The sequence below is a fragment of the Petaurus breviceps genome, unplaced genomic scaffold (genome assembly GCF_028583685.1).
Source record: "Petaurus breviceps papuanus isolate PSGF00001 unplaced genomic scaffold, PetGlider_PUasm1.0 90847, whole genome shotgun sequence".
Classification (NCBI taxonomy): Eukaryota; Metazoa; Chordata; class Mammalia; order Diprotodontia; family Petauridae; genus Petaurus; species Petaurus breviceps.
In genome coordinates this window covers 3,059,236-3,085,319 of record NW_027187360.1, presented here as the reverse complement: position 1 = coordinate 3,085,319, position 26,084 = coordinate 3,059,236, and the positions used below count along the sequence as shown (strand labels likewise).

At 45.5% G+C, this 26,084-nt stretch overlaps 2 protein-coding genes across 4 annotated transcripts in view; one reads left to right on the top strand and one right to left on the bottom strand.

Annotated features, from left to right (window-relative positions):
* ZNFX1 (zinc finger NFX1-type containing 1) overlaps positions 1 to 22,604 on the top strand; it is a 474,364-nt gene extending 451,760 nt beyond the window's left edge. The window contains exons 2-15 of one of the 3 annotated variants that reach the window (XM_069072386.1): positions 858 to 902; positions 3,296 to 3,397; positions 10,856 to 12,679; positions 13,494 to 13,625; positions 13,858 to 14,006; positions 14,766 to 14,909; positions 15,133 to 15,259; positions 15,500 to 15,744; positions 16,064 to 16,203; positions 16,963 to 17,117; positions 17,693 to 17,838; positions 18,114 to 18,224; positions 18,551 to 18,646; positions 19,117 to 22,604. In XM_069072386.1, the coding sequence (XP_068928487.1) occupies positions 3,340 to 3,397; positions 10,856 to 12,679; positions 13,494 to 13,625; positions 13,858 to 14,006; positions 14,766 to 14,909; positions 15,133 to 15,259; positions 15,500 to 15,744; positions 16,064 to 16,203; positions 16,963 to 17,117; positions 17,693 to 17,838; positions 18,114 to 18,224; positions 18,551 to 18,646; positions 19,117 to 21,558 (5,769 nt within the window). In that variant the 5' untranslated portion in view covers positions 858 to 902; positions 3,296 to 3,339 and the 3' untranslated portion in view covers positions 21,559 to 22,604. Of the gene's footprint in view, positions 1 to 765; positions 903 to 3,295; positions 3,398 to 10,855; positions 12,680 to 13,493; positions 13,626 to 13,857; positions 14,007 to 14,765; positions 14,910 to 15,132; positions 15,260 to 15,499; positions 15,745 to 16,063; positions 16,204 to 16,962; positions 17,118 to 17,692; positions 17,839 to 18,113; positions 18,225 to 18,550; positions 18,647 to 19,116 lie in introns of those variants that run through there. The other 2 variants (XM_069072385.1, XM_069072387.1) reach the window with 2 other exon arrangements.
* A 411-nt stretch (positions 22,605 to 23,015) lies between these two features.
* Positions 23,016 to 26,084, bottom strand: part of DDX27 (DEAD-box helicase 27) — a 35,268-nt gene continuing 32,199 nt past the window's right edge. Inside the window, exons 15-21 of the mRNA XM_069072389.1 lie at positions 25,090 to 25,196; positions 24,746 to 24,836; positions 24,446 to 24,540; positions 24,234 to 24,357; positions 23,880 to 23,967; positions 23,276 to 23,350; positions 23,016 to 23,180 (exon numbers count right to left, since the gene is read on the bottom strand). Coding sequence (XP_068928490.1) covers positions 23,162 to 23,180; positions 23,276 to 23,350; positions 23,880 to 23,967; positions 24,234 to 24,357; positions 24,446 to 24,540; positions 24,746 to 24,836; positions 25,090 to 25,196 — 599 coding nt within the window. The 3' untranslated portion in view covers positions 23,016 to 23,161. The remainder of the gene's footprint in view (positions 23,181 to 23,275; positions 23,351 to 23,879; positions 23,968 to 24,233; positions 24,358 to 24,445; positions 24,541 to 24,745; positions 24,837 to 25,089; positions 25,197 to 26,084) is intronic.

The window sequence follows — 26,084 nt, the reverse complement described above, 5'->3', positions numbered from 1 at the left end:
AGGTATCCAGGCCCAGGCCTGCCTGAGCGCGCTGGGGGAGCCGAGCGCGTTAACGTGGAGGCTGCGCCAAGGGCACGTGGGCTCGGAGACTGAGACGTGTGTGGTACAGCCCTGAAAGAGACACGAAGAGATTGAAAATCGAACTCACCACCACGGAGCATTCCAGGACCACGATGGCTGCGGATGGAGAACGACCCTCCAATGAACACTCCAAGTAGCAGAGACGAAAAAGAGGAAGAAAGGCCGCGGACCTCCCTTATATAAGGCAGAAATGTCCCGGGGCCTGCGCGTTACGTACATCCTGGCACCGCATGGCTCTCTGGGAAATGTAGTCTCCTGGCTTCAAGAAGCTGCAGGGTGGTATAAATGGTCCGGCAGCGGTTGCTAAGGGTTGATGTCGGTTGCTAAGGCCTGATCCCGCCCCGGCCTGACCCTCTCCCAGGCCCGGCCGGAGTGGAGTCTCCGCCATGTTGCTATCGCCTTTCTTTTTCAGACCCCGAAGCGACCAGGGACCTGGGCCCGTGGGTGTTCCCTCCCTCCTTTCCGCCCTCCTCCACCCGGGGCTGCACTCTCCCGGGCTGGGCCGATCACAGCCCTCGGGGCCAGGGGGACTTCGCCCAGGCGACCCATCCCTTGGCCCCCAGGGCCGCGGCCCGGCCCTGAGAGCTTCCTCAGCCTCGGGGGGAGGGAGGCGGGCCCAGGCCGCGGGCCCCGGATCCTCGCCCGGCTCCAGCTCCTCCCTCCGGCCCTCCCTCGCTCCGCCCGCCCAGCCCCGGCTGTCGGGGAAAGGAAACTGAAAGTAGAGCCGGGGCCGGGCGGGGCCGGACCGATCTGGGCCCGATTCCGAGCCCGAGCCAGACCCGAAGCAGGCGGCTGTGGCGAAGGCAGCTCCTGGAGCCCCGGTGAGTGTCGGCCCCTCTCCCCGCCCCCACCCTGGCTCCCCAGCATCCCCCCTCGGGCCCCCAGCATCCCTACACTTGCCGATCGTGGCGGTCCTGCTTTCCCCAACCTTCCCCAGGCCCGCCCCCCCCACCCCACCCCCCATTTTCGCTCCCCGCCCCCCCTATCGCTGCTCTCAGAAGCTGACATCCCCCCCCCAGCCACACTTAAGCTACGTTTCCGCCCCCCCGCCCCAGGACCCTGCTATTATTACCACCCCTCCCCCCAATTCTCGTCTAAAAACCTTATCTTCCCACCTACCAGTCTTTTCTCCCGAACTCTCGCGTTTGTCACTCAGTGGATTAATGTAAATCCTCATTCTTCCTCCTCCTGCGTGTCTTTCCTGCCCCTCCACCCCCAACCCCCTTCCTAAACCTCGCCTTTTTGTTTGTCTGTACTTCTTCCCTATTTACCCATCCTCTTCTCCCAAGTCTTAGCCCAGGTTTGGTTTTCTCAGCCATCTGGGCAGATTAAATGTCTCTGTGTTATTGTTTTTAAACAACCCGAAGGAAGAATTTTCACCCTAAAGAAAAACAAAAGCTGAGGCTGTAAGCCTGTATTATGAGGCCGGGTTTGATGATGAGCAGAAGAGATCTGGGCTGGGAAGGAGTCACCAAACGTTATTCCCAGGCTAGTGGACTTCTTTGTGATGAGTGCCCCTCTTCCATATCACTAATTTCGAGCTGAAATAGCCAGTTTTCAACCATAAAAATTTCAAACTACATATCAGGGAGAGGCATACATTCAAAAAACTGTTTTCCTACGTGAGTCACACCCCCAGCACTACCGTTATAAACTAGCATTTTATTAAGTTCTCACTTTCTGGTATCTGGACCTATTCGAAGTTCAAGGCTGCCTCGGCCCTCTAGGAGCTTACATTCTTATGGAAATAATATATAAAGAGGATATCTGTTGTGAAAATGGGAGATAATTCCTGTGCGAGGGCCCTAGCAATGAAAGGAAAAAATCTCTTGCAGAAGGTGAGATTTGAGCTGAGGTGCTGGTGGGGGCAGGGGTTGCCATCCAGTAACAGGGAAAAGTCAATGAAAAGGAGGTTAGTAATATCTCAGGTTGGTAAAGTAGGAGGAAGGGGGGATATAGTATAAAAAGAATGGAGAGGTGGGAATGGGCCAAATTGTGAAGGATTTTAAAAGCCAAAACAGGATTTTATAGTTGGTCCTGGAGGTAAGTAGGAAATCACTGGAGTTTATTGAGTAGGGAGATGTATTATTGGTCAGGTCTGCTTCAGAATTGGGCTCTGTTAGACCTAGTCCTACCCAGCAGAGTTTCCTCTTCCAATATTGACTATCATATAGTAACCAAATATAAGATGTAGCAAATTTCTAACTCAAGGGGGAAAAAATACTACCTTGCTGGAGATCTCAGGACTAAAAACTGAGTACTTTTGATTTCTGAAATACCAATTTGCTATTTAACATTTTTTGTTTAGTCGTTTTCAGTCATATCCAACTTTTCATGACCCCATTTGGGGTTTTCTTGGCAAAGATACTGGAGTGCTTTGTGATTTCCTTCTCTGGCTCATTTTACAGATGAGGAAAATGAGGTGAACCAGGTTAAGTGACTTGCCCAGGGTCATACAGCTAGCAAGTGTCTGAGGCTGGATTTTAACTTAGGCCCTGCATTCTATCCACTGAGCCACCTAGATGCCCCATAAAATATTTACAAGGCATTTTTCCTTTGAGAAAAATCTGCTTACTGCATATGGCACTTTAAAATATGAAGAATATGAATGTAAAATGGTGTGCTGAATCCATGATGCCAGATAAAGGAACACATAACCCTCCTCTGCAAGCAACAACATTCCTTTATAAGTGAAAAGAGAGAATAAAGCATAATAACTTGATGTTAAGGTCACATGTGTAACAAAAGTTTTAGATGAGAATTTAAGAGAATCTTTGCAACAATGAAAGAGTAAAGGAAATTTGATCTGCTCAAATTTATAACATATTTATATAGCACTTAAACTTACTGACCATATCCCCATGAGGTAAGAAGTGCAAAGCATCATCCCCATTTAAGATTAAGAAAGAGATTAAGTCCCTTGCCCATGGTCACACAGCTAATAAGCATCAGTCATCACCTGACTCCCAAGTCCAGTAGTATTCTTTTCCACTCTACCACATTGTTTGTCTTTAGATTAGAAAGCAAATACTGTTTTAGTTACCTAGCATGTGATGTGCCCAAATAACCCTATAATTACAACCGAGTTTCTTTTGATTTTATTCTTATAAAATAAATTGAAGCATTCAGCCAAGGATTGGACTGGTTGAGTCAAGACTTTGCTGCTTGGTGCTTAAACCATATTGTGAGCTAACCTAAACTGGTTTCTTTGTAGCAAACAGCCCATTGAACATCAGGTAACTGAAGACACTTTCTGAAATGGATCAAAGACCCAGCCCAGACCCCCCACCAAGGCATTCTAATGTCAACCATAGAGGTAAGCAAGCTCTCCCACTTTTAATATGAAAACTATAGTTAAGAGATTGAAAACCCATGCTGACTGCAGGCCCAAGCAGAATTATACATAATTCCATTTAAATGAGAAGTACTTTGTTTCTACAGGAACAGTACAAATGACCCTGAAAATTGACAACCCTACTTTCTTCCCAAAGAGTTAATGCATGCTACATTTCACTCAAACAGAAACTGTAATGGAGAAGTCAAGATTTAAATAACTGTATTGTATTGTCCTTTTTTTTCTTTTTTGCCTTTTTTGAAGGGCAGTTGGGGTTAAGTAACTTGCCCAAGGTTACACGGCTAGTTTTTGTGTGTGTGTGGGTGTTAAGTGTCTGAGGCCAGAACCAAACTGGGGTCCTCCTGATTCCGGATCCCGCCTCTACTCACTGCGCCACCTAGCCGCCCCATGTATTATCCTATTCACACACAAAAAAAAAGTTATTCCCAGATAAACCCATTGCTTTATGAGAAGTTCTGTGGCCCTTTTCACTTGCTTTTAATTTCCTCAAAATAAACTTCTGCTGGTATGTCACAGAAGTTTTAGGTGTGGTATAAATGAGGAACAGTGGTTATCTTGTGGGGGCAGAAGGCAATACAAACTATTATATTGTGGCAGTAAGGAAAAAACAACACTTTTCCACATTGCCACAAAGAAATTTTGGGCTACTATAAAGCATTTCAAAATGTTATATACCATTAGTTTTCTTGATAAATGGTTTCTGCTGACACAAGTTTGAAAAGAAAGGTAAAAGTAATAATAGTAAAAGCTTTAGTCTGATTGTACATCTTTGCCTGTTGATATGTCCTACATGTCCTTTTAAGGCTATTTCAATTCACCTCATCTGTCAAGCCTTCCCCAATCCTCCAACTGGAAGCATTCTTACCCGATACCAGTGCTTTTGTATTGCTTTTAGGCCCTTACCACATTCTAGCATGTACTAATCTGTTACATATCTCCTTATAATTTGCAGAAACTTTCTTGAATAAACGTTTGTACATTTTTATGACATATAATTCAGTGTTGGAAAGTTCTTGTTATGCTTAGCTAAATGTCATATTTTATGCTTAGTTACATGTTATGCTTTTAGAATATTTAGAATGCCTTTAATTGCAAAATTTATTGCTACTTTGCACAATCATTTATTTCTCACTAAATCCTCAAGTTACTCTTAAATTAGATTGATGCTTTCACCTCTGTTTCATAGAAGATGAAACAGAACAGAGCATTAGGTGATTTAATATGTTAAAGTCAATTTCAAGAATGTCAACTCTAGTTTCAGTCCATTAGGCCAAAATTGCCTTTCACATGTGCTTCATGTGTTGTCCTATGTTGCAGAATTAGTGTTTTTTAGAACTATACTATGTGAGTGAACTACTGTTTTCATGAATTGCACTCCTGGAGTTTCCTGATTTCTTTTAAATTTGCAAACCAGCATTCCACTAACTCAAACCTGTAAGCTCATTAAACCTTGACTTTTAAAGTTCTCTCATTGATTCTGGGGCTAAATTCAATAAATTTCTCTCTTCAGTTTATTGCATTTGATATCATTATAGCCCATAAAATAGCTAAAAAATTTTAGGATGCTGGCAGAACTGAAACCTTAGAAATAAGCTGTGGGGGACAGCTAGGTGGCGCAGTGAATAGAGCACCGGCCCTGACACTTAACACTTAACTAGCTGCGTGACCTTGGGCAAGTCACTTAACCCCAATTGCCCTCCAAAAAGAAAAAAATAAGCTGTGGAGGGACCTTTGAGTCCTTTAGTTTAAACTGTAACTGAATAGGAATTCCCTCTGATATTCCCAGCAAATAGTCATCAGTCTATCAATAGGGAACATCCAGTAAAAAACAGCAACATCGTGCCAGAACAAGGAAACAGATCTCCTGGATTTTTATAATATTTATTTATATATTTTATTTTATGATATTTATTAACTGGATTTCTGTATTTTATTCAGTCCTCTCACCATAAGAAAGCTAACCTTTACTCCATTGGAATAAAATGAATTGAGTATGCTGGGGTCCCTCTGCCCGTGGAATCCTCACCTGCCCTACGGTCCTCTACTTACCCATATCCGGGTCTTCGGTCGTCACCGGCCCCTTGAGGGGAACAATCACCAGACAGAGAGCGGAGGGAGTTTTTGGGGGGTGTTTATTCTCCACTGATTACATCGCGTCTCGCGTCTCCCCTCTACTTCCGCCCTAGGGCCTTTATAGCCCTTCCCGACCCTTCTCACCCAATCATCAGTCCCAACAGCATTTATCACCATATATGGGCTCCTGGTTATACTAGTCTTCTTCTCCGCCCCTGGGGCGGGGCAGGGTCCCTTTACAATCTCCCCCTTTTTTCTTTAAAGCAAACTGAGCACTAAAAGGAAATGCAGCCAAGCACAGGCGGGCTCGGGTAGAAGATCCTCCCGGTGGCCATAGGGCGGGGTTCTGACGCTTGGTGCGAGGGCCTCTGGCTTAGGTCGCCTCTGTCTCACTCGAACCTTACCCGTCCTAGGAATCAGACACTCTTGACCCTGTCTTAGGCGGCCGAGGAGTGAGGAGTTGCCCGTCATGGAGGGTGCCTCGTCTTACCCCGAGTGTCAAGCGTCCCCCCATGCCTCAAACCAGACCTGGGGATCGTCTCCCTGAGACACAGCCATCAATGCTCGCTGCGTTAAAAGCATATACCCACGGTTTTGCCGTCGAAGTCGGCACACACACCACAAAAGAAGGAAAAGAAGAAGCACAAAAACTAACAGGGACGAGGTCAAACCACCCCACTGGGTGAACCAGGAGACAGTGTAACATTACTATGAAATGCGGATAAGTTAAAGCTCGGGGAATCGCCACCCTCCACCCCCGACCAGGTACCATTCCCGACCCCGACCTGTCCCCCATTGACCATCCCCAGGGGGCGAACATCTGAGTAGGAGCCATTCATCCCGCACAGTAACCAGAGGTCAAAGGGGTTGGCAGTGGCTCCGGGATCCGCATACTGGAGAAAGCGTGAGGACACGCTTGCTTGGCTACTGGAATTTCCTGCGAAGATCGGTTTGGGATCCTGACAAGTCCAGTTAAGTGGCCTGCCAGTCGTGACATTGGCCGAGGGAATAGGAGGGGAGAAGGTGTACAATCAAACGGCAACGACGGAAGACCAAAGGAGGAGTTCGAGGAGAAGAAGCGAGGGAAGGTCCGAGCTGAATGTGTCACCGGCAGCGGACGCGGGAAGGCTGACAGGACGCCCCATCTCAGGTGCTCCTCATCTGCCATCCCTCCTATGCAGTGAAGCAGGATCCCCAGAAGTAGCACAGCGCCTGAAAGACACAAAAACACAAAACTCCCTCTCACCCCTCGTTTGGAGGAGGGGTGGAGCCCTGTCATTCCACATCCCTAACTCTGTGAAGAGGAACCCATTGCGGGGTTGCTTTCTCGTCATCCTCGGGCCGGAAGGAGAGGTGGCCGAGCTTGCGCTCCACCACCGTCACTGGGCCATGCCAATTGCCCTCAAGGTCTTTCCACAGCACCTTCGTGCCGGGCAGGGCGCGGCTAGGCGATGGAAGTTGTACCAGTGACGGCGTGGGCTGGGCGTGGGAAGACCAAAATCTAGGAAGTTCATAGTAAAAACTGCCTGAGCCAGCTCCTGACGTGTGACGGAGCGGGGAGTTCCCCTCTTTTGTTTGGCAAGCACGACCTTAAGGGTGCGGTTGGCCCGCTCAACAATCGCCTGTCCCGTAGGGTTATAGGGGAGGCCAGTAACATGAGTAATCTGAAACTCTGCGCAAAACAAGGCAAAAGCCTGGGAGGCGTAGGCAGGGCCATTATCCGTCTTTATGGCTACTGGGGGTCCCAACATGGCCATCTGCTCATACAAGTGGCTTATCACTGCTCGGGCTGACTCCCCGTTCTGCAAGGTTGCAAAAACGAAGGAAGAGCACGTGTCCACAGAGACGTGGATGCAACGTTTTCCAAGGTGTGTGACATCCATCTGCCAAAGCGCATTTGGGGCATCTCCCTGCGGATTAGTTGATGCCTCGGGGATGCGGGGACGGAAGGGGGCACACACGGAGCACCGCCGAACTATGAGCCTTGCCTCGCCCTTGGGGACACCATAGAGCATCCTCCATTTACCAGATTTCTTCTTTAACACGAAAATGGGAAAATTATAAGGGCTGAAGGACGGCTCAATTTTATCCTCCTTCAAAAGCTTCTCCACCAAAATTTCTAGGGCAGTGAGCTTCTCAGCTGTAAGGGGCCACTGGTCCACCCAGACCGGGTCTGGATTTATCCAGGTCAAACGGGGGGCGAAGCTCAAGGCAGTGGCCCCGACCCATTTCCCGGAGGGGGGTCCGAGGTTGTTAAATACATGCCCATCTGAGAAAGAAGGTCCCTGCCCCACAGGGCATAGGGGAGATCTGGCAAACACAAAGGTGTAAAGAAACCCTCCAGGTCTTCCATGGCCCATGGCAGGGGGCGGGCAGCCTGCTTGGCTCTTTTGCTCCCGCCTACTCCTCTGACATCTAGAGTGGGGAGAGTCAGGGGCCAGTTTTTGTGCCATTGGGCGGCGTTAATAACCGAGCAATCCGCACCCGTGTCAACCAGACCGAGGACGGGGACACCAGAAACCAGAACGACCATAGAGGGGCGGGTCGAGGAAATGCAATGCGTCCAATTTAGGCTGGGGTGGGTCTCGCTTCCTTTGTCAACTAGGGGTAAAGCCTTGCCAAGCAGCTGGCCACTATGCAGGGGGGTGGGAAAATCATGGGGATTAAGCAAAATCACAGGATCCTTGGAAGACTCAACAATCTGCGTAGGGGTTATAAAATCAACCAGGCCCTCCACTCCAATAACTAGTGCGGGATAGAAGGGACAAGAGGCAGGGACAGGTGTTCGCCCCCCCGGAGGGAGGTGGAAGGGCTGATTTGGGGGGGTCCCAAGAGGAGGGGCCATCAGAACCGGGGAGGTCGGGCCGCCTGAGGGGGCTGCGGAGGGGGAACGGCGGTCGTCCCCCTCCACCCCCCGTTTCCCTGTGTGGCAGCCATGGAATCCGGGGCATCCCCAGGGGGGGTGCTTGAGGGCCTTAAAGGTGAGGACGCCGGATTTTTGAGGCGGCAATACTTAGCCACGTGACCTGGCCTTCCACATGCGAAACACTTGGGGGAGCTCTTGCGAGGAACGGCATGGCATTGAGCCTTGAAATGGCCGCTCTGGCCACACCCAAAACAAACTTTACTGGCCGCACGGGCGGGGTCAGAAGAAAGCCGTTGGACGGCTGCCAGGATGTTACTGTCTCTCTCAGCACTGGCCAAAACCAGCTTTTCTAAGGCTTGGACCAGTGCGTTATCTCTGGAGGCGGCTGCTGCAGCCGACTGTGTTAAGGGGTCGTCTGGAGGTAGGTCCATAAGCTTATCCACTATGTCAGAAAGAGGGGCATCTGAGGGCAGTGCGTTAACGGCAGCCGCCTCCCGAGAGCGGAGGCCCTCCTTCACCAGTTGTCTAATCAACGGTTCCATGGCTCTGCCCTCCCCGATGGATCGATGGACAGTCTCCTGGACCTCATTAACAAAGGAGAGAGGGGACTGGCCGGGCCTCTGTTTCAACCCTACCAGCTTGGTCCCAGACCCCTGGCCCCTAACCGAGGCTTTCTCCCAAGCCCTCATATGGGCCTCCTGGACATCGTCCAGGTCGGCATGTCCATAGGCTAGTTGGACTGCCGGGTTAGCAAAGTGCCCTGTCCCGCAAATCAAGTCCTCCGTATCTTGCGGGGCCCTCTGAGGTCTGAGCGGGGCAATTCGCCGGGCCTCTCTCCGAAGCTGCGCCTGGTAGGCTAGGTATGTGGATGGTTCCAGACAAGCCACCGCCAGCCCGTCGAAATCAGCGGGCGTCCAGGGGTGGGCAGCAACTAAATTGGCAAGCAACTTCTTGACATAGGGAGAGGCTGGGCCATATGTGGTCACAGCTTCTTTAAAGTCTTTCAGGGCCTTATATTGGATGGGGGCATGAGTGCGACCTCCCGTCAAGGGATCAGTCAAAATCGGGAACATGTCCCAGGAGTCAAAGTCAACCTCCGCCCCCGCCTCTGCGGCCAGACGGAGGCTCCGCCTCAAAAGTCCTTCCCCCGCACTCGGAGGGACCGCCCCTTGAGGGCAGTAAGAGGGGGGTGTCGTGACTTCCGGGAGGGGCCCTCCATGGTTCCGTGAAGGAGGCGGAAGAGGGCCCCACCCTTCAACATGCGGCGTCTCCAGGGGCGCCATCTTAGAGGAGCACGGGACTGGAGGGAGGGGGGATCTCCACCCTTCATCTTCCCGATCGTCGGCCACCCTTGGGTGGACACCCTTACCTGGATTCTGAGCCCTCTCTCTCCTCCTTCTGGTTTCTCGGGGGAACCTTGCTGTCTCTTCTTCCTCTGACTCGCTCAACACCGGGGCTGATTCTCGGGCAACCTTTTCCAGGTCCCCCCACAGGTATTTAGGGCGATAGTTCCTGTTCCCGTCCTTAGATTCCTCATGGCCCCCGGACCCCTCTGAGTCTGACCCCGCTAGAGACGCACCGCACTGGGTGCTAACTGAGCACGGCAGGGGGGGCGGATCTGGGGCGGTCACCGCTGCCGCCACGATTTTGAAGACCCTGAAGTCTTCGGGTGACAAAAACCCCGGGCACGTCTGATTATAAGACGCCATCTGTTGACCTACAGCCTGCCACTTATGCGGCTGTAAGCCCGAGGGTTTCACCCAGGGGCAGATCACCAGAACCTTCTCAATAAACTGCCTGCAAGTCTTTATAGGGAGTTTAGCGCCCCGCTGTGCGCACAGCTTATAAAGCTGGGCGGTCAAGACCCCCTTCTCCTCCGCTCGAAACACAGGGATACCAAGCCCTGAACCCATACTGTCCTCTTCCCGAGAATCCTTTTCTCGAGGCTGTCTGGTGGCTAACGCAGACCAGCTGCAGTTAGCAGACCGTCCGCCGGCTAGGTGGGATGTCCTCCCCGGGCCCAAGCGCTCAGGTCCCTGTCAGGTCCCTGTTCGGGCGCCAGAATGCCGGGGTCCCTCTGCCCGTGGAATCCTCACCTGCCCTACGGTCCTCTACTTACCCATATCCGGGTCTTCGGTCGTCACCGGCCCCTTGAGGGGAACAATCACCAGACAGAGAGCGGAGGGAGTTTTTGGGGGGTGTTTATTCTCCACTGATTACATCGCATCTCGCGTCTCGTGTCTCTCCTCTACTTCCGCCCTAGGGCCTTTATAGCCCTTCCCGACCCTTCTCGCCCAATCATCAGTCCCAACAGCATTTATCACCATATATGGGCTCCTGGTTATACTAGTCTTCTTCTCCGCCCCTGGGGTGGGGCAGGGTCCCTTTACAGAGTAAATAGCTTGTTCTTTGTGGTTGTCTTGTGCCTTGCTCCTTTCTGTTTTGGTGTCTTGCTTACTGAATATTTCCTTTGTGTTCAGGCCACATAGATGAAGAACTACCACAAAGAACCAGAAATTGGGCAAATAACCCACCAGTTAATGTTTTAAGAGGAAGAACAGACCTACCCAGAAGAGATGTGAGAGCTAACAACACTGTTCCTCGATGGCAAAGGGAAGAAAGGTTTAGTGGAATGGGGAGGAATCCTCATCAGGGAAGGAGATACCAGGGTGGACAGACTGATGATGAAGCTAGAGGACAAAGAAATGGTCAAGAGAATGAAGCCAGAAGAAGAAACGGGAATCAAGACGGTAGAGACCGAAGGCACCAACCTGCTGAAAATGTCCATTTTCGAAAAGATCCCATGAAGTGGCGGAGTCCACATCAAAAGGCTGGGGAGCAGTCTCAAGTGAAGAGGATTGGCTTTGTATTCTTAGAAAGTCTCCTTCAGAAAGATCCTTCAGAGGTAGTCATCACCCTTGCTGCTAACTCTGGATTTAAGGATCTTCTAGATCATACATTCATGAAACCTGGCTTACTTCAGCTCATCTGCCAAGTACTTAGGAAGGCATGTAGCTCTAGAATGGATCGACAGAGCGTTCTGCATCTCTTGGGCATTTTGAAGAACTCCAATTTCCTCAAAGTATGCCTACCCAGTTATGTGGCAGGAATGATAACTGAGTCTGTCCCTGCTGTTCGACACCAGTATCCAGAGCATATTAATAACATTCTCTCACTTCTCCAAGACTTGGTAAGCGTGTTCCCAGCCAGCTCTGTGCAAGAAACCTCCATGTTGATGTCCATTTTGCCAGCTTCTCTCAATGCTTTGAGAGCTTCTGGCATCAATATTGGAGAAGAGACAGAAAAAAATCTGGAAAAGGTTCAGACCATTATTGAACACTTGCAAGAGAAGAGACGTGAGGGCACTCTAAAGGTTGACACCTATACCCTGGTGAAACCTCAAACTGCAGAGCATGAGGATAACTATAGAACAATGACTATTTACCCTACATACAATGAGGTACACCTGGATGAAAAGCCCTTTCTTCGCCCAAACATCATCTCAGGGAGATATGAAAGCACTAGCATCTATTTGGACACTCACTTCCGACTCCTAAGAGAAGATTTTGTTAGACCCCTGAGAGAAGGGATTTTGGAACTGCTTCAGAGCTTTGAAGACCAGGGTTTGAGGAAGAAGAAATTCAATGACATCCGAATCTACTTTGACACACGGATTATCACACCTCTTTGTGCATCATCTGGTATTGTATACAAAGTACAATTTGATACAAAACCATTAAAGTTTGTGCGTTGGCAGAATTCCAAACGTCTGCTCTATGGTTCCTTGGTCTGCATGTCCAAGGATAATTTTGAGACATTTCTTTTTGCAACTGTATCTAACCGGGACCATGAAGACCTTTACCATGGAATTGTACAGCTTTGCTTTAATGAACAGAGTCAGCAGCTACTAGAGGTTCAACCCTCAGACTCCTTCCTCATGGTGGAAACAACTGCATATTTTGAAGCTTACAGACATGTGCTAGAAGGGCTACAGGAGATTCAGGAGGAAGATGTCCCCTTTCAGAAGAATATTGTTGAGTGTGAATCTTATGTGCGAGAGCCTAGTTACTTGTTAATGGGTGGCAGATACGATTTCACAGCCCTAATAGATAATTGCTTAGCCAATGAAATTGGGAAACCATCTCTAAGGAACATTCCAGACTACAGAAGACCAAGAGTTAATGTTTTAGACCTCAGCCAGTGGCCCTCAAAAGAAGCCCTAAAGCTAGATGAATCACAAATGGCAGCCTTACAATTTGCTCTTACTAAGGAACTGGCTATTATTCAGGGACCACCAGGGACAGGTTAAGTTCTGATTTTTTTTCTTCAAATTTTATCATATTAATTATTTGGATGGGCAGGAGGGGGTAATCAGGTTCCCAACATATGCCCAAACCATAAATGATCACCAAAACTGCTTCCCAAGAACCAGTAGAATAAAAATATAAGGATGGAAAGGATTGCTAGAGGTGAAGAGATAAGATGTTATAAATCAAATACCAAATTGTTAATTAACATTCACCATCTCTTACTAAGGGACACTAAATTATAAATTAATGAGCTTTGTCAGTTTTTATTTAAGGAAAGATATCCATAGTAAATATTTACTATCACATTAGTAAAAATACCTGATGTTTTGTAAGAATTTCACAAGGGGAGTGGCCAGGTAGCACAGCGAGTAAGAGCATCAGCTCCAGTGTCGAGATGCCCTGGGGATCGAATCCCGGGCTCAGACACTTAGCACCCACCCAGAAACACCTGGCCATGTAACCTTGAGCAAGTTACTTAACCCCAATAGCTTAGGGGCAGCCAGGTGGCTCAGCGAGTAAGAGCACTGGCCCCAGTGTTGGGATGACCTGGGGATCAAATCTGGGCTCAGATACTCAGTACCACACCCAGAAATAACTGGCCATGTAACCTTGAGCAAGTTACTTAACCCCGATTGCTTTAAAAAAATTTTTTTCACAAGAATTTTTTATAGGCAACTTAATTGACATCCTCTTTGATTGTACTCTTATTCCTTACCCCTCCACCCCTCCCTATTAGGAATAAGGACCCTAAGCATACTAGAAATAATTTTCTCAAATGTTAACCTCTGTATTTTTGCTTATTTTATAGGGAAAACCTATGTGGGTTTGAAAATTGTCCAAGCCCTTCTGACTAATGAGCAGGTATGGCAGATTAACACACGGAAGTTCCCCATCCTTGTTGTGTGCTATACCAATCATGCCCTGGACCAATTTCTGGAAGGTAAATTTTTCTAGATAACTTGTTCTCTACTAGAAATTCAGTACTGATAATAGCATTTACATATCACACACAGGATCTTACTCATTAACACCTATAAGTACCAGTGTTTTCCTTAAAGATAATATAGATGTCAAGATTCTAATCAAGTCAAAGCTACCCAATGTACTGCTCATCCAAGAGGAATTTTTTTGTGGTTCCTCTCACTTCCCATTATGTTCACTTTTTTCCTCAGGAATATATAAATGTCATAAGACCAGCATTGTTCGAGTAGGTGGAAGGAGCAGCAGCGAAGTCTTGAAGCAGTTCACACTACGAGAACTGCGAAATAAACGAGAATTCCGACGGAATCTCCCTGTACATCTCCGGAGGGCCTACATGAGTGTATGTTCCAAATTAAGACTGACTAGGGAGTACAAGCCCCAAGAGGTTGAAGGGAAACCATAAAATAAGACAACAGATATGAAAGCACTTTGGAAAAATTAAGTGCAAAAAGTAGCTTGTGATTTTTGTTTCTCTTAACTGTCTTCCTGTAGCACCAATGCAATATTCAAAGTGCCCACAGTCACTACAAATATACCTGCATAGTGCTCGATCGCCAAATATTCCCATTACACTTCCAAAAGTGTGTTACATCAGAATTTGGTTTTAAATAAGCCCAGCTTCTGAACTTGGGTAAGGTTGGGAACAGGGGAAAAGTGGGGTGGCCAACCCATAGGTTTTAAGTGCATGCATTTTTTTCCATTGCTGTTTTCTCTGGGCCCAACTGCTTACTTGGAATACTTGCACATTGAAGTTCAAAAACCACACTGATATGCCCCTGTAATTTCCTTGCTGTAAGGAAATCTCAGTGAAAAAACTCGCTCTCCCAGTGCAGATCTGGCAGCTGTTCTGGAACATGTAGAACTAGAACTGTCTTTGATACTCATGTTCAATGGATTACTTAAGATCTCATAGCCAATAAGCATCAGAAACAGAACTTAAGCCAAGATCTTGCCAACTCTATCCACTATGTCTTGCTGTCTCTCTTCCCCTGATTTTCTTACTGAATTCAGTTTCCTTATTTTCAAATACTTGTTTGGAGGGCTGAGGAAAAGGGAGTGGTATCTTTTTTCTCCACAACACATATTCTTCCTTGAGCAGATCATGACAGAAATGAAACAGTCAGAACAGGAAATCCACAAAGGGGCTCATCATTTGGAGTGTACCACCAAGGGAGTTGTACATGAACGACACCTACAGAAATACATTGCCCCGCAACACTGGAACAGCCTGATGAATGGGCCGGTAAGCTGCCATAGTCATCCCAAATTGATATATTTGGCTTTGCCTCTTCCTTCCACAATTCTAGAGTATGGGTGCACCAAGCCAGAAAGGTGAGCTTCTGTTAATGGTAATCTAAGGACACAGAAGGCACTATCTGAAATCCTCAAATGGAGACCACAGCTTATTTTCTCCTTGCAGGTCAGCAAACTCATTACTGTTCATTAATGCTGTCTTCCTTTATCAGGATGTTGAATGGCTTTACTCAAGGAAGGGCTGGAAACAGTCAATGATCCTGGAGTGGCTGGGCCTGGGTTTTTCTGCCTTCACCCAAAATGTGTCTTCACCCCCCACTGAAGAGCCCGAGAATGCAGGTAAGTGGCTAATACTAACATAATTTCCAAAGCTTGGTAATGAAATGGGAAGGAATAGAGAACCAGTAGTTGATGAGTACTTTCTCAATTCAAGTCTTTCAAAACTTTATATCAACACCCACCCACATTTCATAATTTTGAAGAATTCCTTTTCTTCTTCGTTCCCTAGAGTGTTGTCTTTCTTCGTCAGAAATGTCTTTCTCTTGCTTCACCACCACCATTTCATGATTTCTTCTTCAGCTCGGCAGGAAGGGGGTGAAGAGGAAGAAGGTGAGGAGGAAGAAGCACTAATTGAGATTTCAGAAGAGGCTGACCTGATCCAAGCAGACCGTGTGATTGAGGAAGAAGAGGTTGTTAGGCCTCGACAAAGGAAAAAAGTTGATAATGGAGCTGTACAAGAACTGGCTAAAATGCTATTGGCCATGAGACTTGATAACTATGGCCAGGTAGCACCTGAGCAGGAGCAAGCAACTGGAGAATGGGAGGTAAATTTCTTTTTAAGTAGCATCTAGAATATCCCAAGAGTATAACTAAGGAAAGATTCATAACTGCAGAAATATTATACTAACCATGAAAAAAATCCAAAGCTAGAAGACAGTACAGCTGGGGGCTTTATTGTTAGTACTGACCCCTAGCAGCACTTTCCTTCATTTCTTTAATTTGTTGGAGGAGGGAGGGGCAATTTTAACACTTACCTATTTTTACTTTTTAAATAAAATGCAGAGGAGAGAAAAGAGAAACAAGAAGATACTGATTCTAAAATACTATGAATTCAGTGATTTTTGTTGGTGCTTTTGCATGTAGACTCAACGCAGTCAGAAAAAGAAGATGAAGAAGAAAGTAAAGGTAGAGCTCCGAAAGTTGAATGCAATGACTGAAGCAGAAGCTAAGGAAATAGAGGATGTGTGGCAGCTGGACCTGAATACACGGTGGCAGCTCTATAGGTATCCTCTTCACTCTGCCCCATCTGGCAGTGCCAGGGATTTGTTTTCCCCACTTTTCTTTGCCTTTTCTATTTCCCCAGTCCTCATCTGGGACATTTTTCCAGTAATTTCATTTGCTCCTTCTCACTCCATTGTGTTCTACTTCCAGCAAGCAAGAAGTATTTCCTCAGTTATCACTGTGATCCTTTCATTATCTTAGAATCTTATGGTAGCTCCCAGATGCCTCTTGTATTAAATTAAGATCCCTGATTATGGGCTTTAAAACTATCCTCACATGGAACAGCTAGGTGGCACAATGAATAGGGCACAGGTCATGGAGTTAGAAGGACCTGAGTTCAAATCCAGACTCAGACACTTGACACACTTACTAACTGTATAACTTTGGGCAAGTCACTTAACTGTAATTGCCTTACCTTCCCCCCTCCAAAAAAAAAAAAAAACTACCTTCACCTAACTTCTGTGACATTCTATTACCCACAATATAACTTTGTCATCTTATGTTATGGCCATTAAGCAAATCTGCTTTCCTTACAAAATACCTTATTCTTTGACCTTTCCATTTCATCACATGTATATGTTTGTTACTTGCTTATTATAGGTATTTGTTTGACCTTTCTTCCCATTAAATAAAGCTTCTTCCAGTCAGGAATTTCCTAGTGTCAAGTAGACACTCAATAAATGTCTTGACAAGCAGGGATACATCTCCTGTTTCATGCCCATTCTACCAGCAGATTGGTTACTCTCATACACTTTCCCTAGGATGTGGCTGCAGATGTACCAAGCAGATATTCGAAAAAGGATTCTGAACCATGAACGACTATACCAGGCCTCAGCAGAAAGGATGGTGGAGCTGAAGCTACAAGAAGATCTTTGTATCCTCAAAGACGCCCAAATTGTAGGCATGACAACTACAGGTAAGCAGCTTCAGCTTACGTCCACAACTATTTCTAGAGCACAGCTGTAATTAAATTAGGACAGAAACAAATTCATCTCCAGAATGCCTCATGACAGAAAAAAGATAGTCAAGAAACTGTCACTAAGTTGCCTCTGAGTTTTGCCTGTCTCAAAAAATGTGAGTTAGTCACCCTGTTATTTGAAGGAAGGTCTGATATGTAAAAAGTCCAGATTCAGTGCCACGTTATAAATTAAGGTGCATGCTTGGTATATTGTTCAGTCATGTCTGACTTCATGACCCCATTTGGGGTTTTCTTGAAAAAGATATTGGAGTGGTTTGCCACTTCCTTCTCCAGCTAATTTTACAGATAAAGAAACCGAGGCAAACAGGATTAAGTAACTTGCCTAGGGTCACACAGCTAGTAAGTGTCTGAGGCCAAATTTGAACTCGGAAAGATGAGTCTGCCTTACTCAGGGCTTGGAATCCACTACACCTCCTACCTTGGTGTATAGGTAGGCACAAAGGATAGTTCCTCTATTGCAGTAAGGGTCTAAATGTTGCACAAGGAGTTTATTGTTTCTCCTTATTTGTGAGGTGCTGCCAAGTACCGCCAGATCCTACAGAAGGTGGAGCCTCGGATTGTCATAGTTGAGGAAGCAGCAGAGGTGCTAGAGGCCCACACCATTGCCACACTGAGCAAAGCCTGCCAGCATCTCATCCTCATTGGAGATCACCAGCAGGTAAATTAAGGCCTACTTTTACATAGCCAACAAAAAGAACTTCAAATAAGGAAAAATTTGTGATGTGCTGTTTACTTCCCTCTGAAATTTCCCTCTGTTGACCCCTACTAGCCCTACCTTTTTCCTAACTAATCTAATCTGAAAAGTACCGTTAGGGCACTTGACATAATGAAAAATCAGACTTTGCCCTTTCCTCTTTAGTTAACTTTACAAAGTATGTCAATTTGGATATGCTTTGAACCAAATATTGACATGTTTTTCTCCACTCCCCATAGCTGCGCCCCAGTGCCAATGTATATGACCTAGCCAAGAACTTCAATCTAGAGGTCTCACTCTTTGAGCGGCTAGTAAATGTCAACCTTCCCTTTGTCCGTCTGAATTACCAGGTAAGAAACAATAGGCCGTGGCTAAGGATTTTATATATTTCTTAGATCTAGCCATTAACAAAACTGATTTCACATGAAGGTAGACTGACTAAACATACTCTTACTGATGTGACTCTCAATCAATTTTATTTCTCTTCTAAGGCTTGACTCAGGCATAGCTGATTTGGCCAGTTGGGAGTCAAGGGCTCTTCTTGTAGGATATACTTTTTCCCAAGTTTTTCCAACAGCAAAATTAGGATTAGGATCCTAGCCTTTGGAGCATATGCCCACTTTTCAGGATATAAGAGTATCATGTTTCAAATAATTTACGTGTCTATTTGTTTCAGCACCGTATGCGTCCTGAAATTGCACGGCTACTAACACCCCACATTTACCATGATCTAGAGAATCATCCCTCCGTTCTCAAGTATGAAAAAATCAAGGTGAGTTTATTCAAACAGATATTTCTATGATTATTACTAATAGTTTAGGGAATTGTGTAAGGGAAGAGAATCAACTGTTGAGAGTGATACAGTTCCTTCCAGCTTAATCAGCAAGAAGTATTCAGTAGAAAGCATACCTAGCCTTTGGTAATCCCACTGATCTGCTTACTTAGACATAATTATGAGAAAGTCCCAGTCAAAGCAAAGAGTAGAATAAAAGTGGAGTCAGAGAACTTTTTTTAAAGAGTCTCTTCCTAAAAATGAGCAGACAATTCATGTCAAGAGTTAAGTCACATCAGAAGTGACTACTAAACTATGTAAGTTTTAGTGTCAGGACTCTGAATTTTAGTCACCTCTTCAAAGTGCCCAGTTGTTCTTTGTACCAAGTAGGCACTTAAAGAGGAATAAGATTCTGTACAGCATGGCCTCAATTCTATCTCTAACAGGGGTTTTCTTTTTACTTTTCATAGGGGGTCTCTTCCAACCTCTTTTTCATAGAGCATGACTTCCCTGAACAAGAGATCCTAGAAGGGAAAAGTCACCAAAATCAGCATGAGGCTCGCTTTGTGGTAGAATTGTGCAAGTACTTCCTGTGTCAGGAGTACCTGCCATCCCAGATCACTATCCTTACAACCTACACTGGACAGCTTTTCTGTCTCCGCAAACTCATGCCAGCTAAGACATTTGCAGGTGTGAAAGTCCACGTTGTGGACAAATACCAAGGGGAAGAGAATGACATCATTCTGCTATCCCTTGTGCGGAGCAACAAAGAAGAGAAAGTTGGGTTCCTCAAGATCAAAAACCGAATCTGTGTAGCTCTGTCCAGAGCCAAAAAGGGAATGTATTGCATTGGGAACATGGGGATGTTAGCCAAAGTTCCACTATGGAGCAAGATCCTTCACACTCTGAGAGAAAATGGTCAGATTGGCAGTGCACTAATGTTATGCTGTCAGAACCACCCTGATACCCAAACATTGGTATCCAAAGCCACTGACTTTCACCAGGTGCCAGAAGGGGGTTGTAGCCTCCCCTGTGAATTTCGGCTGAGTTGTGGACATGTCTGTACTAGAGCCTGCCATCCCTATGATTCCAACCACAAAGAATTCCAGTGTATGAAACCTTGTCAGAAGATACTCTGTGCTGATGGGCATCGGTGTCCATCAGTTTGCTTTCAGCCCTGTGGCCCTTGCCAAGTGAAGGTCCCTAAAACAATTCTGCGTTGTGGACACCAACAAATGGTCCCATGTTCCATGCCAGAATCAGATTTCTGCTGCCAGGAGCCTTGTCCCAAATTCTTGCTATGTGGGCACAGATGCAGTCACTCCTGTGGAGAAGAGTGTGTTCGTCTTTGTTCTGAAATGGTCACTGTAAATCTCAAGTGTGGACATAGCCAACAGGTGAAATGTGGTAATGTCGAAGATCTTCAATATGGCTTACCTGTCAAGTGTACCACGAAGTGTAGCACAATCTTAGACTGTGGGCACCCTTGTCCAGGCTCTTGCCATGACTGCTATGAAGGACGGTTTCATGAACGCTGCCAGCGTCCCTGCAAACGCTTACTCATCTGCTCACATAAATGCCAGGAGCCTTGCATTGGTGAGTGTCCACCCTGTCAGAGGATCTGCCAGAATCGCTGTGTTCATAGCCAGTGTAAAAAGAAGTGTGGAGAGCTGTGCAGCCCATGTGTGGAACCTTGTACTTGGCACTGCCAGCACTACCAGTGCACCAAACTTTGCTGTGAGCCATGTGATCGGCCCCCATGCTATGTGCCTTGTACCAAGTTGTTGGCTTGTAACCATCCTTGCATTGGCCTGTGTGGGGAACCATGTCCCAAGAAGTGTCGTGTGTGCCATCAAGATGAAGTTACACAGATTTTCTTTGGCTTTGAGGATGAACCAGATGCCCGCTTTGTACAACTGGAAGATTGTAGCCACATCTTTGAGGTACAGGCTCTTGACCGTTATATGAATGAACAGAAAGATGAAGAAGTTGCCATCAAGTTGAAAGTCTGTCCTATCTGTCAGGTTCCCATCCGCAAAAACCTTAGGTATGGTACTAGCATAAAGAAGCGCCTGGAAGAGATTGAAAGGATCAAGGAGAAGATACAAGGCTCTGCTGGCGAAATCACTACCAGGCAGGAAGAGCTACAGGTCCTACTAGAAGCAAAGACCAATATCCAACGGTTACTCTCTGAGGATTTTTTAATGCTAAAAGAAAAGCTCTCTCAATCTGATCTGTCTGTGAAAGCCTTGGGTCTAGCTGAAAATCAAATCAGCTTTTATGAGCGCTTAGCCAACATACGGGAATCACTGAACAAGATAGAAGTCAGTGAGAGGGCTGGGGTAAGGATTCGGTTGGAACAAGTCCATAAATGGCTAGCAAAGGAACGTCTGAGTTTTACCAGTCAGGAATTGGAAGACCTCCAAAGTGAAGTGCAGAGAATAACATACTTGGTGAACCTCCTGGTCCGCTGCAAGATGGCAGGGGGAAAGATGAATAGTTCAGTCATGGAAGAAGTGACCACCCTTAGAGAGATCCTAGAAGGCACTTTTAAATTCAGTAAAACTGATGAGGAACTGGTGGTGAAGAAATTGAAAGCTCTGGATGCTATTCTTCCTTGCTGTGGCTTGGGCATCTCAGAACAAGAGCGAGTACAGATAGTAAATGCTTTGGGCTATCCCCGAGGTCACTGGTTCAAATGCCCCAATGGCCACATCTATGTAATTGGTGATTGTGGAGGAGCAATGCAGAGGCGTAAATGTCCTGATTGTGATGCCGTAATTGGTGGTGAAAACCACACTCTGGAAAGTAACAATCAACTGGCCTCAGAGATGGATGGTGCCCAACATGCAGCTTGGTCTGAAACAGCCAACAACCTGTTGAACTTTGAGGATATCCGCAGGTTGATCTAGAAAGATGATTTCCTATTACCTTTCCTTTCCTTCTCCCTCAGCCATAGCCAGGCTGGGCTTGGCTCCCTGTAGAAGGGACTGCTATTTCTGACTTCCCTGAAATCTTGGCACTCTACTGATCCATTTTAGGACTTTTCCAATGTTTGTTCCTAGAGTTAGTCCTGCGCTTAAGTGAGCACTTTACCTCTAATCGAGAATAAAATTAATAGACAAGATTTTCCCTTTTCTTTCTCTTATAAGGTCAGCCTCCCTGGTGCATGTTTCAGGCTTAAGTTGCCTAGTGATAATCTCCTGGCCCTGTCTTCCTGCCTGTCTTAGCTAAATGCTCTTTGTACAGTGCTTATAATGGCACTAGGCACATGGTAGGAGCTTAATACTTAAATGACTGCATCTAAGGCCCCAGCTATGCAACCCAATTTTGTCCCAAAGGAGCTACGTAGAAGACATTTGTCCTTGAAAAGAGCTCAACTGGAACATTCTTGCATTCCTTTGGGGCCATCTTTACTCCAAAAGGCGCTGAAGAGAATACAGAAAATTAGAAGTCTATGACAGGGTTTTAAACCTAACTTTGGCCTTGCACATGTCCATGATGACCAAGGAGTAACAATAGTAATACTTTCATTGGCTTGAATTTCAAGAAGACAAGAAGCTTTTTTTTATCGCAGTTTAAATAGGTTTGGAAGCAAGGCTGCCTCATGGGGCATGCCGCATTCATCCCCTGAGTGGAATAAAATTGACATTCAGTACCAGCAGCACCTACTTATCAAAGTGTAACCCTTTCATCTCTTCTTCCTATATCATGGCTTTTGCCTGGGTGGAGCTTTTAGCATGCCTCTGATGTCTGCAGGCCCAGGCCATGCTCAGGCCGTCTGTCCTGCTTAGGTGTTGCCCCCACGGCATTTGTTCCATAAAACATAGATTTCTCAGGTCCTTTCTACTGTTTGCAAGCAAAATTCCCCTACCTTATGTATGCATTCCCTTTTTGTCTTTACTATGCACTTTAGAATATGATGCCAATTAATAAAGCAATTATTGACAAAAATAAATGGTCCCTATTTCCTTCTCATAGCTGTTGCCCACTTAGCTGTTAGCACCTCTGCTTTTTTCAGTCAACGCGTAACCAGGACACCATGTGTCTATGGAATAAGTCAAAGATTCTTCTGGTTCTACTTCCCTTTATCAAGCTAACTTCATCTGTCCCCAGCCTTTATCACACAGAACAAAATAATAAAAAATGAATACATTCTCAGGCATAGAATAGTAACCTCAATCCCCATCCCCTCCTTTTAGAAAGAATACTTCAGTACAGAATACTTCAAAAGTACAGAATACTTCAACAATAATCAAAGTCCCTGCAAAAGAAATGCAATTACATTGTTGTTGAGTGTTGAGAATGTTTTTATCTGTCAAGGAAAGGTTACACAGCAAGAAGACTTTAGTTTGATAAAGATACTCAGTTATTTAAAAATAAATGCAAACTATTGAGACTTTTTAATAGTTTTTTAAAGAGGATTTTTACAATCAAAAAGAACAATGGAATTACATTTCCCTTAGGGTAGGGATTAAAGGTTTAAACCTTAAGTATCTCTTCAGGTAACTATTGCTACTTCCTTCTCTTGTACCTGTGGAAAGAAATCAACAGCACTATGGTCATAATCTACTTACTAGAAGAGGGGCCAAGATCTTATCCACAATCACCAATGTGACAGCTTTTTACCTGGATTTGGATTTGAAGTTTCCTCCTCTCCTTGGATGGTGTAATCCCATCTGTTTCCGTTCTTCAAAGGTGGGGCTGTGATCAACATAGCAATCATGCAAGTTGTTTAGGTCATAGACAATTTTCTTATTGCCACAACTGTTCCCAATAGTCAAAAGAGCAAGCTTCATGTTTTGACCAGACTGAGAACATGTCTTTCAGAGAAAGCTCCATCCAGGTAAGCTTCTCTCCTTAGCTTGTCTAAGTAGTAAATCTATAGGGAAAACCTTACTTCTCATTTTTACATAAGAGTGGAGACAGGAAGCCTAGAGATTAGTCCTAAAATTCTAAACTTCTCTCTACTTCTCCAAACCATTGCATGTGGAAAAATATCAGCATTAAAGGAATTCGCTTGTCACATGTGCCAGAAGTGCATTTACAGCACTCTCAAAAAACATGCTTACACTGTAAGTAAAGTTAAATTTAGGGTTCTACATGACTCCCAAGCTTTGGCAGCTGTCACTCTAACCTATGCTTTCATTAAATGTGCCATTTTAATCGTAAGGCAGTATACATACACTGAATATACACAGTATGAATAATGTTAAATGATTTAAAATCCTACCCAGCTCGATACTGTTTCAAAGCCTTCTTGCTAGTGTTGGTAAGTTCCTCATCAAACACAGATTTCTTCACCTTCTTTTGCTTCCTGCCTATAAAGGGAAAGATTCAGTTATAAATTCACGTCCAGTACCTTGAAGCAAACTTCAACGTGTTCTTTACTAGGTCTCCAAATGCCTTTAGCCCAAATTGATGTGGTTGTATCCTGGTTAGGCATCAGACAATGTTCCTGCCCAATTTACCAGGGACCAGAGGAAGAATGACTCCTATTCCAAGAAATAAATGGTCACTCTTAACTAACCAGATTTATCACTGTAATTTACACCCACCAAGGCCTTAAGTTACAGTGTTTGCCTACCTGGGGCTGGGGGTGGCTCCTCCTCAGGCATGGCTCGTGCTCTCTTGGCCCTGCGATTCCTCTTAGCCAATCGCTCAGCAAACATCTGTGACTTTAGAATCTCAAACTGAGACCTTTCTTCTGGCTGTAGAGGTGGGAGGAAAGTGAATAAGGTTCTGAACAATTGTAAACCACCAAGCTCCCCAGACCTTGACATCAAGACTCCAACTCACTGTCATTTCCCCCTTTTTCTTGGAATCCTTCAAAAACTTCTTTCTCTTTTTCTTTCCCCTCAAAGCCAAGTCAAACTCTTGCAGGGCCTTTGCAACTAAAGAAAGAACAAGGACACAAAATTCAAGGACTGTTTCCTAAGCAATGAAATTTCTATCTTAAAGTTAGTCAACAACCACAAAGTAAAAGGCTCTTTTTCAAGAAAAGTCCCTGATTATCATTTACAGATTCTTATTATTCTCCCTTATGGAGTGACTAAGAACCTAAAATATATCAGGAGAGCCTGATCATGCATGACTCACTTTTTTCCTTCTTCCTCTCCTCTTTACTCTGGAACCAGGTCCGCTCTGGCTCTTCATTCCCTTTCTCTAGGAGTCGTTTTGCTGTATTTATCTGTGAAAAAGACAAAAGTGAAACACAGAGCATGCCTACCCAAGACTGGTGAACCAACTGGTCACTAATTAGGACATCTGTTTTAGCACATTCGTTAATCCACAAAACACCATTAATGAAAAGAGTCTGTCACCTAAGATTGTTTCTGATCCCAAAGCAGAATAGCAAGCTTCCTAGAGGAAAGACCAAAACAGGACCAACCAAAACACGTTCCCTATCACAGTGAAGGAGCCGTTTCCTCCTGCTTGCATACCTGGGCTTCTGAGTGCTGCATCTCCTTCTCCTCAGCCTCTAGTCTAAGGACTGCATACACATCTTTCTCCATCTTCTCAATCTTGTCTCGGAATTTTAGGATTACATCTAAGTGGGGTGAGAAGAACTAAAATTGCATATAACTGAAGAACAACAAACAAATCAGAGATGAAGAGGCCAACAACGGTGTAAAAAAGTGGCATAAAAGGCATCATTAAGGATATAACTAGAAAAAAAGAGCTAGGCCATTCATGTAGTAAGAGGAAGCAACAGACAACCTCAGTGGAACACTGGTATCTATAACATTCTAATAAAACAAAGACCTCTTATGGAAGACAAACCCTGGCAGAGCATGAGAAGGCATGGATGTGATTACCCACAATGATGACTCACAGACTGCAATGGTAATGGGGATGTGAAGATCTTCCCTGACCCTCCTAATGGCAAACAAACAAGTATTTAGCCTTGTTTCAAGCTGAGTTTTCCTGATTATACCAAGTCTTTGTTAAAAAACAGAACTTGTGAATCCCACAGTGGGAGGAACTTGTAGATGCAACAGGAACGGGTGGGGCAGGGAGGAGCTACTGATCATATGAAAGGAGAGGCACAGGCTGAAGAGGGAAGAATTGAGAACAGAACTGAAATGAGAAGAGAGAACTGGAAGGAAGCATGGCTGTGGTGCTGGTACTCTGACTATCGGTTTTGATGTTACTCTGTCAGATTCGTCTGCTGTTGTTACAGAAGCCCTGGGACCTTACTGCTGGTTCAGAAGCCCTGAAAGAGGATTTTCTTGTTGTATGTTTACAGAAATCCTGGAGGAGGGTCTAACTGATGTTTTCAGAGGTCCTGGGACTATACTGATGATTTGTGTTGATTTCTCAGACCTTGTTGTGTCTATGTTGATTTCACAGGCAGAAAGTGAACTGATGTTGGTGCCAGCAATGTGTATTAAAGTTATTGTGGCTTTGTTAAGCTTTGTCTTTCCAGGAACAGGAA